General features: G+C 47.0%; 3 protein-coding genes across 3 annotated transcripts; 1 reads left to right on the top strand and 2 right to left on the bottom strand.

Moving 5' to 3' along the window:
• Positions 1 to 86: 86 nt before the first annotated feature.
• Positions 87 to 1,795, bottom strand: K441DRAFT_540752 (cytochrome P450; the record flags this gene model as incomplete). Its single annotated transcript, XM_067642611.1, has 2 exons — positions 87 to 1,545; positions 1,602 to 1,795. The coding sequence occupies 2 exons, from the start codon at positions 1,793 to 1,795 to the stop codon at positions 87 to 89; spliced, it is 1,653 nt and encodes a 550-aa protein (XP_067508412.1).
• Positions 1,796 to 3,045: 1,250 nt separating this feature from the next.
• K441DRAFT_603030 (uncharacterized protein) lies at positions 3,046 to 4,193 on the bottom strand (the record flags this gene model as incomplete). Its single annotated transcript, XM_067645289.1, has 3 exons — positions 3,046 to 3,734; positions 3,782 to 3,982; positions 4,047 to 4,193. 3 exons carry the CDS (start codon positions 4,191 to 4,193, stop codon positions 3,144 to 3,146), a joined length of 939 nt encoding a protein of 312 aa, XP_067508411.1. The 3' UTR covers positions 3,046 to 3,143.
• A 1,854-nt stretch (positions 4,194 to 6,047) lies between these two features.
• On the top strand, positions 6,048 to 8,029 carry K441DRAFT_703017 (uncharacterized protein; the record flags this gene model as incomplete). Its single annotated transcript, XM_067653444.1, has 5 exons — positions 6,048 to 6,492; positions 6,547 to 6,747; positions 6,796 to 7,552; positions 7,620 to 7,818; positions 7,871 to 8,029. The coding sequence occupies 5 exons, from the start codon at positions 6,048 to 6,050 to the stop codon at positions 8,027 to 8,029; spliced, it is 1,761 nt and encodes a 586-aa protein (XP_067508410.1).
• Positions 8,030 to 10,396: the final 2,367 nt, after the last annotated feature.

Below are 10,396 nucleotides of genomic sequence, written 5' to 3'. Positions count from 1 at the left end.
AGTGTCGGGTAATTAGGATATAATTAACAGCGTTGATTTGAACAAATAAATACATTAAGTATAATTACACCACTTAGCGTACAAAATCACTGGTAACGCCGCGCCAGGCGCACCCGGATGTCTGCCGCTGGAGAGCGTGACGCCCCTGCTAGACCCATTTTGGGGAGTATAAGAGCATCACAATCTACAGGGCCTACATCCCACATGACCAAAATGCTTGCTGCAAAAATCAGCATCTCCTTCTCAGCGAAATAACGTCCTTTGCACTTGTAAGACCCCCCGCCAAATGTATGTAGGTTCTTCATGTTGACGCGGACACTCCCGTCCTTTCCTTCTTTGTCGATGAAGCGCTGCGGTCGGAACTGATCCGGGTCTTCAAAGATACGCGGATCCTGCTGCATGGTACCGTTGCCGAGCACGAGTGTACTGCCCGCCGGGATGCGATAGGACTGTGGTCGTTTCTTGCCGAACATGGTGGCGTCATGAGCCGACTCTTTCAAGACCAGGTCTTGGTTGACCTGTCGGATCCCAAGACCTGACATGTTCATCCTCATGGTCTCGTAGAACGATGCTTTGATCAGCGGACAGTTTTTGCAGAGCCCATCAACATCGATTTGTAGCTTGGAGAAACCATTCGAGCCGCACTCGCCGGTCGGAGATACTTTGACGTACTCCGCAATTTCCTCACGGATGTCGGACAGAAGCTCAGGCCGGGAATAGATTTGGAGCAGCATCCAGAAGACATTCTTGTTCGAGTTCACGTTTACACCCCACAACACGGAGACATCGTTAGTTCCTTGCAGTTTGGCGGAAGCGCGGTTCTCGACCCAAGTCTTCACTCGAACTCGCATTACCTCTGAAACGTCATCCAAGTCCTGATACTGTGGGCCAGGGTCGTCGCCTCGTTGAACAGCCGCCATTGCAGTATGCCACTCCTCCATGGCTTTGGTGAGTCTCGTTCGAGCCGTAACGGCGCGACGGCCTGCTGCAGACATGGCAAGCAAAGACGTCACTAGGTGGTGAACGCCTTCGTCAAAATCCCAGAGATCTTTCTGCAAACCTGGATTGTTCCTGATCAAGGCTTTCCCCCAGAGCATATCGATGACGATTTGGCCCATGTAGTTGACAATTAGTGAATAAAAATTGGCATCGACAGTCCCATCATTGTGGAATGTAACATCGCCCGCCTTCTCCCAGGGTTCGAGATCTTTGCCTTCCTCGGCTGGAGATGGCCATGGTGCTGAGGTCACCAGACTGCCAACCTGCGTTTCCACGGCACGCGCGGTTTTGGTTGTCGCTTCCGTGATGAAGTCGTCCTTGAGCATCATATTCAGAGCTTTATGCCCCTCGTGGAATGCGTGGTGCTCATCCCGCGTGGCATGGCCATCAGCAAACGTGACGTTCATAAACCATTCGAGGATTTTCTCTTTGGAGAGAGTCGATAACTTCTGCGCAAAGATCTGCTGTACGAGGGATGGCATGTTGACGACATAATATTTGGAAAGGCCAATTCGGTAGGAAATGACGCCATCTCCACTGGAGTCTCTGCAGTTTTGCTCATTAATTGCCAGCTCAAAGACGTAATCTATGCGAGTACCTACCGATCGCGGGCAATTGTGCCCTCAATATCCTTCGCGAACGAAAATGCAGACCCCACAAATGGTACCCAGTAGGGAACCTGGCTCGGCGTCTTGGTTACCGCATCTACCTGGTTCTGAGAGATACGTTTTTGAATTTCGGTTATTATCCGAGTGATAAGGCAAATAATGACAAATATCGTCGGTATAAAAAGCATTGGAGGTGCTGTAATATACCGAGTAAGGCCATGAAACTCCAAGCTGGAAGGTAACTGAGAAGAGCGTAGAAACCCCATTTTTTGGTGTCGAGGTGAATCGAAATTGCTAGAGGAAAAAAGGTATAAAGAGGTTCCGACCGTTCTTATTTGTCAGTCAGCGAGCATCAACGCATTAACATACTCCTCCAGTTACGGTCAATGAGGTGAGATTTAAGGCCAAGTTGAGGAAATACATGCCAACGGCCCCATCTCTGTGGCGCAGGTTCCAAGCCCCTCTAAACAATGGCCAACATCATCTTGCAAGGCTCGAGCTCGACACCCAAAATAGCCTTGCTTCATTTTAAGCTTAATGACCGCTGGGTTCTGGAAAAGATGACATGCAGGGAATGCCCATCGCCCCACCACCCAGGAACACCCTAGAGCGCATGCGCCCAGCCCTCGGGTAGATCCCGGACGCTGGAAATATGCCACTTGATTAAGGCCGTGTAATCCACGCGAAACTGACATGCAGGGCTGGGGTTGAAACCTCTCCTCGGGTGTCGCAAGCGCACGGCCACCGGGCGGAACCTGGAAACAAACTTCAAGCTTATTCGTTACATTCTCATGCTGCAAATTTTACAAACCGCGCTTGCAGACTTACAGAGTCCGTGTCGTGATAAAACTATTGATTTCCAGTTCCGGGTCTTCCTGTCAATACGTGCGCCATATGGCCCTGCACCGCATCGCGTTCGTAAAGATTATGTACTTGTGTTTAACGCTATTTGATATTGCCTTAGAAGAAACCCCTACTCTCACAATAAATTTAGAGATAAGCTGAAGTAAGCGGAGGATAGCTAATTACTAGGCTTCTAAGTTTATCTGTTATTCTAAAAAATTTATCCCCACCTCAACTATGGAGAGCTGCCGCTGCGATCAAGACATCACAATTCTAAGTCGTAATCATCTAATAGATGAAATTTTACAGATCTATATTTCGGATGAGGTTTCACTTCTTTAGCTAAAAAAAGTGTCAGGGAAAAGCGGCATTTTTAGTTGGTCTAAGACTCGCCGGTTTGAGAATTAACTACCCGATGCGTGCTTAAAATTACACATATTTAGTGAGGCGAGAATGTGACTTTTTAAATCTGTGACATATGCTCGATGCAGTGGCTGGATTATCGTTGACTACGTAACATAACTTTAGGGCCAGGAAAGAAAGCAGGACGATGAGCGGCGCAAGTTCATATGATCCATTCACTTTGAAAGACATAAGCAGAAGTTGTCTAGTATATATAAGGCATCCAGACGGATTTGAAATTAATTGACACGAGCAAGATCGAAACTCCCGACTCCGTTGCAATCGAAGTATTCAGTAAGCATATATTGCAGCCCCTGATCTCCCGATGAATGTTCCATGAAGCTGGTCGAGATCCGCAAAGTTGTGCGCCAGCTCCAAGTGCTTCTGGCACTCATCCTGGACATCAGACCACGACCAGTGGCTCTGTCGTCCCTTTTTTTCATTTAAAGTTCCGTCTTCAGAACCCTGTTGCTCTTCCGTAGAAGGTCGGGGGGGAAGAAGGCCGCATTCTGTCATAACGGTCTCTGGGGAGCAGGTAACGCGGCCAGCTTTGAAGACGTACTTCGCTATTGCAGTTGCGTATATGCAATCTTCTTGGTCTTCGGCTTTCTTTGCCTCTCCAGTAGCTTTTGAGGGCTTCGCAGCCTGGGGACCCACCAAGAGCCGCGTTGGTCTATTCGAGCCCGGTCGCGTAAAGTGGCTTACGACGTAAACCCACTTCTGATCCCAGCAGAGAATCCGTGACGAGATCTCGTAACGCGCGAAAGGCGGGATAGGTTTCTTGAAGGTGCAGGACGTCCCGCCGAGATTTATCGTCTTTTGGATCAAGGTATTTTTACCGCACTTTTGTGGAGAGAGCACATCTTTGAAAAGCGCGAGCATGTACCGCACTTTTGTGGAGAGAGCACATCTTTGAAAAGCGCGAGCATGAGTTCGGTACGGTTGTCGTCAAGGTCAGAAAAGAAGGTGCTGTTGGATTTGTGCAAGTTGTAGTCGATATCTAGCAGCGGAGTGTAGGAGGAAGTTATCACTGGTAGGAAGATGCTCTCAGCGCCATGATCTGCGCTCTTTATTGTAAGCCGTGAACGCTGGAGTAGGAGATGCCGTGTAAGTTGAAGTAGGAGTCGTCCCTGTGCCCACGATTAGTATGCGAGAAAAGCACTGTGGATTAGGGAAAGGGAGGGAAATATTTACGTGCCACATGAACAGAAGGCTTTTGGCATTGCTCAGGAGAATGACCATCAATAGGCCCAGCCCAATAAAGATTTGAACAGGGCTAAGGTGTATTGTGAAGCCTGAAGTTTCGGCGAGGTGCTCTGCGATAAATGCTGTCTGGTCCATGACGGCTATTCCTCATCCAACTGAATAGGTACAATACTAGAGAATAGCTAAGTGATGCAGTACGTTAACTATTTAAACGCGGAAAAACCGCCCTGCTTCTACCATCATCGTTATCGTAAGAGCTACCGTAAGCAATGGACGAGGCTAGAGGTGGCTTTACCGCAGACGGTAGCGTTTCATGGAATTCCAAATCCGAGAGCTTTGGGTTCGGCAGGGCTCAGCAAGGCTCAGCAGGGGCTCAGCGGGCGAGCTGAGTGAGACAGGTACCAGGAAATATGATTCTCAGCCAAGGGCAGAAAAAATTAGTGATCCTCATAATTGCTCGAGAATGACATAATTAATTCAGTTCCAAAAGGTCGCGTTTGAAATTACGATCTACGGCCGTTAATCGGAGGCCCTTGAAGACCGGATGCCGGATGTACACTGACTTAGTGCTTCCGGCGAGGTCGACGGTGCCGAGAAAACGTGCCGCGGTAATTACCTAGCCCTACTCCCGAGCCCGCGCCCTGCTCTACACCATCTCGTCAATTCCGGCGGTTAGCGCAGCCACGTCTGCACGGCCTTACTTTCCCTTAAACAGCAAAAATACCAAAACTTCCCCTACAAAAAGGCCGTGCAGACGTGGCTGCGCTAACCACCGGAATTGACGAGATGGTGTATAGATAGGCTCACGTCATTAATACAAGGGGGTAACACGAACGGGGCAGACGCCCTCCCTGCTAGTATGCTAGCAGAATAATACAGCCCAACCATTTTGCAAGTGTTCGCTTATTTTGAAAACTCACTAGCAGGGAGGGCACTTAGACTATTGTATTGCAAGCCGCTTGGTATTCCACTTATATCTGCTAGGAGGCACGCCGTTGACAAAAGAAGTGGCAAAGGTTTCATCTTATTTACAGCTCAACCACACAATCACGTTACTTTCTACTGTTCTTGAGGTATTTTGGATAACCTGCAGATTAGCCTTAATTAGCCACCACGGCAATGATTTGGAAACATGCAACTGCATGCGCTTAACTTATCCCTTGACCCGACCAGGGTCCAACGAGGAGAGATCCGTGTGCGAACACCAGTTTCAAAACAGCGCATGCACCTATATAGATTCCATTAATTAATTACCTATCATAATGCCTTCTAATCGTGTCAGAATCGATATAGATCTTGTTTAGCCTACTATTAGGCACTCATATTGAGCGACTTAACTCCCAAAATTAGGCGTGTATATCAAACTACTATAAAATCAAAGGCTTTATATTCCTCAGCACAGGCGTTAAATTCTGCTCGATTGATTGGCTAGTTCTTATCGATAACTGCTGGACGCGAATTAACGGGTCAAGAGATAAACACACTTCTTCGCGTATGTTCAGCTGCGATGCGTTATCGACTCGTTGGGGGTGTTGGGACGATTTGTTTGGAGTGCATCTTTTTCCCAAGTTTTGGCATTCCGCTCGGGGCCTTGGCAGTTTATAAGTAAATTGCCCTCGTGTCAGAATAAGCTATTTCTATTCCGGCGAATGAGGTGTAGAGTTATTGATTTCCCAATTAGCCCAAAAGAACCGGTCCTTTTGGCGAAGCCAAATAGGACATACATATAAGTCCCTTGCATCTCAAACTCATTTACCGAGCCTGATACCAAGAAACTCTTAATTTCATTCACCTTGTGGAATGCCTGATTGCTATTTTGTCTGTTGCAGGGATAGACCTGCCTTCTCCAGGCTTTAGAAAAAGGCGCAACATACAGACCGCGGAAGCCGATCCGTGCCACAGCGATCTCCCGCATTTGAATTATTTCCAGAACAAACCCTTCAGGGAGCCGGATAAAAACAGCTTCCCTATCGTTTTGAGCCCACCACCATGGATACGGACCGAAGGCTCATCAAGGCATTGGAAGCCGCAAACGACGCTTTACAGCATCTTTCCATGTCACCAGATTACGATTGTTTAGACTGCACGCATATTGACCGCTTGTTGGCTAGAGTTGTTGATTTGCCTACCGAAGCAAATCAGAGGAACAGCCGTCGCAATTTATTGGTGATGCGGCAATGGATGATCACTGAAGGGCCGGGCGTTATCCTCCTCGAAGTCCTCGGACAGTTATACTGGAGATTAGGCGAGCTTAATGGGAAGCAATTTGAGAAGTTCAAGAGTGTGCTACGACAAAAACCGCCTTACCTCTCCTTGATCCGGGATTCGCGGGCTGTGACAGTCATTGTGCAGCGCATCAGGCACATACAAAAATCGAAGTCGGACGCCTGCCAAGAGTTCTTATGTGAACTTTCTGATGGAACAGGTATTAAAGGTTGGCCATTAAGTTAATCACCCGTATTGCGAATATGGGCACTAATGTTTGTAGAGGAATCGCCACAAGTAGATATGGAGGCCATTAGAAGCTCATCGAGAAGTCCATTTACTCCAATCCCATCGATGCCTTCGGGAGAGCCAGTCAACAGTGCCGTAGATCACTCGGAGTCTGACAATGGTTTGATTAAATACTTGCCAAGCTGCTCAGGGAACCTATGGAAGACCGATATGGAACATTTGCTCATTGAGTTTTGTAAGTGGCTACGCCACACTTCATCTTGCCCCAGCTGAGTTTCCGCAGATATCAATGGGATCTGCCCAGGACGGACGCTAGTGAAAAATTCGAATACGTACCTATCCCTCCTAAGAGTTGCAGACGTATGCCAAAGTACCCGATTTGCGCTCCTTAGTTTGAGCGCCTCGTACATCGGAGATTATTTGCATTTGGAAAAAGAAAGATACCAACAAGCCGATCTATACTACATGGCTCAAGCACTCCAGGCGCTGGCATGTCAGATTAGCAATGGGGAAGCTTTTGACGCTGGCCTGGCCACAAGCATGCTTTTGATGCACCATGATGCGGTCAACAACACAGACGAATCAAGCCTATGTTGGTCATGCCACGCCAATATCTTTGATACAATACCAGCAGGGTACTTTGACCATCATTCCGATCCGGCGCTGTTTATTAGATACCAACTGGTTCTCGCAAGAACCGCGCAAACGGCCTCCAAATTACAGAATACCCAGCTACGCTTGCTAGATACCACAGACTGGTATGACAGTATGCCGCAGAGTGAGTCGCAGCGCATCTGTGGAGTCCTTGGGGTCTCGCCACAACTTCTCTTCTTGATATCATGCATCACTTCACTTGCTTCCGACAATAAAAGCTCTATCGGAGCACACAGACATATGTATGCGCAACTTCACGAGTCGCAATTACAGAGCCTACGACAGTGGTCGACGGAAGTGTCAGGAGAAACACTAGAAATTGTCCTCGCCACTGCAGAAACTTACCGGCTTGCCACGCTGATATACCTCAGGTGCCGGTTATACGGGTAAGTGGACAACGTGATTTACTGCATGTTGAAAAGAGGTCAGCAAATATCTAACGGAATAGGTTAGATTTACACGCTTCCACCCCGCTATTGTAGAGCTATCCAACGCTCTCACGTCTCTGATTGTCTCCCTCCCCGTCAAGGGCTCTCTCTACACCGCAATCTACCCTATCTGGCCTTTTTTTGTGGCCGCAGTGACGGCAAACGTCGATAAACGCGACATTCTATACCAGCGTGTTGTGTCCATCAGAGAAAGAGACAAATCTGTTAGTAGAAGTCAGAATTACAAGCTCAAAAGCTGACTCTTCTCCTCTCTAGACCCTCCCTGCAGTTCTTCAACGCATCTCCAGCCTGCGCATTTGGCTTGCAAGCCAAGACGCGCAGTCGCACCGCCATAATGGCTGGTGGGACGAGATGCTGAAGCCCAAAAACAGCATCAACATCCTACTCACCAATCGCCTCTTGTGCCTGGGCTGACATGACTCTACCTTCGAAGAAAAACCTTCCGTCGGTGAAAGATGTTTCATGACTCTACCTTCGAAGAAAAACCTTCCGTCGGTGAAAGAGGCAAAAAGTATGTTAAACTACAAACAAGATGTCGCAAGTAGAGGGCAGTGAATTGAGTGTTGAGTCTCTGGAACCGAGTGCTTCCTAAGGTATATATACCTAAGGGGCTGACGTGTGTACGGAAAGCTGACGTGTTGATAGGGGCCAGTAACAGTGAATGTCCGATAATACAAGGGCATATTCCCCAGGATTTAAGAGGCGTTGGTTTACTTATTTACTACTTTATCTCACCATTAATCTCCTTTACTCCAGTTACAATACCCATGGGCTATTCTCAGCATTTGCATAGCGACGGTGGCGCGGCGTGTTAGATGTTTTTGTCTTCCCTTCACCTTAAAGCTCATGGGCTATTCTCAGCATTTGCATAGCGACGGTGGCGCGGCGTGTTAGATGTTTTTGTCTTCCCTTCACCTTAAAGCTCCACAGACGAGCATAGCATTATAATGTAGAAGTGACAAAACTATTTATCACATTATTCTTTTGGGCCTCCTAGCCACACAGTGAATATCTGTTTACCTTTTCATTTTTTGCCTTCGGAAAGACTGTCAACGAATAAGGCAGCTTGGCTATTCACCTCGGAGCTCTATTGGCCGAGTACTCTCTTCGTGGGGGGTCTCCGTATAAGCGGTGAATTGCCCTAGAGGGTGTTGCACACTACTTGCGTATATAGCTAGTCATCTTCCGTAGCAATGCAGCTTCGCCGCCAGTTCAATATAGACGTCCATCCTATCCCATACTGAATATCACAGAAGAGCTCCATGTGCCACAAAGAATTTAGGTCCATTGCTAAAGTAGGTGAGACACAACAGGGAGATATGGCCGACTGGGGGATACGTGGCGTGGAGGTGATCTAAGGGTGGCTTCTCATCCGGTCTACTCGTGTATGAAAATAGCATGTCAGGCATCCAATTCATGAACGAAATTAGTCATTGAGTGTACACAGCCTCTATCAGCACTCAAGCCATCAAGGCTGTAGCACCAAAATAGACAGTCTGCATAGATGTTTGCAACACTGAAGCAATCTGTTTTCAAGGACGATATGCTGGTAATCGGTAATTAATATGCGTACATACAGTGATCTTTTTGGACTGGAGCAATATGGAGCTCTAGGATGGACAGGGGCTTGCCCTGGAGTGGATCTAAGGTAGTGGAGCTCTTGGAGCTCCAAACCCTATACCCAATCGGGAGGGAGGAAGGGACATTATATCGTTAGTACGTAAGATTAGCCAATCGGGGGTTTCCACAATGGCTTAGCGTTCTTAATAGCTAGTATCAGTCACCAAATCTAGAACTTTTAGTTATACCTTAGCCCTTACCGCCGCTATTGTCCATACCGTCGCCTTTTTTACCCTCCCCTTAGTATTACCATTTACCCTTTTAGTGTTGTTCCTCGCTAACTAATATAGAACGATTCTTCCCTATCCGTATACCTGCCTTAGATAATATCCTTAATTAACCCAAATGGAACTGATGCGTTAAGGAAGGAACGGCAAGTAGTATATTTGGTGTCACTGTTAGCGACTCAGTCAATCGAGGCACGAGCACGGCAAGAGGGACGCGCAAGCCTGTACGATTGGTAGTCTATAAACGAGGATCTAAAGCTAGAGAAAGGAAAGGAGACGGAGGGCGGCGCCGCTCGACGTTATATACAATCCTCTGGTCACGTGACGGCAACTGTCTGGAACTGTGTGAAACTGTCTGCGACTGTCCGCCATAATCCACCGATATTCACCAGCCATAACCCACCAGTTTCCACTAGCGCCGTAACGTTACCCCCCCCTCTGGAGGAGCCTGCCCTTAGGCTTTATACGTCCGTATTAAGTCCATAGGGTATTCTTATCTTTATGCTTAATAGGCAGCTTATCATCTTCGCTATTCTAGTACTCTATTTACTTGTTAAGGTATTTTAGGGGTTTAGGTTTATTAGGGTAACAATTATAAAACTTCTAAAGCTTATAGGGACTACCTATAAAGTTTTATATAGGGTACTAAGTGGGGTCTAAGTCGTACCCTTTCTAACTAATATAATATTTTAACGTTCCCCTTATAAGCTTATAGGCCAGTATTTCTTTAATTTCCTATTTATTGTTACCATTAACTTAGATTAGTAGGGGAGGTTTATTCTTTTATCTAGGTAATAGGTTATTTATAGCTTTCCGTAGTTTATCCAGAGAGAAAATAAGGTAAACTTTAATTAAATTTAGGAGCTTTACTTTATACGCATTGCCTATTTTTTTTAAAAACCTTATATAGTCCTGCTATCTAATAGTCTAGCTT

Source organism: Cenococcum geophilum (assembly GCF_001692895.1).
Source record: "Cenococcum geophilum 1.58 unplaced genomic scaffold K441scaffold_5, whole genome shotgun sequence".
In the NCBI taxonomy this organism is placed as follows: domain Eukaryota; kingdom Fungi; phylum Ascomycota; class Dothideomycetes; order Gloniales; family Gloniaceae; genus Cenococcum; species Cenococcum geophilum.
Note: the sequence above shows the minus strand (reverse complement) of the source record. Positions and strands in the feature narration are given on the sequence as shown.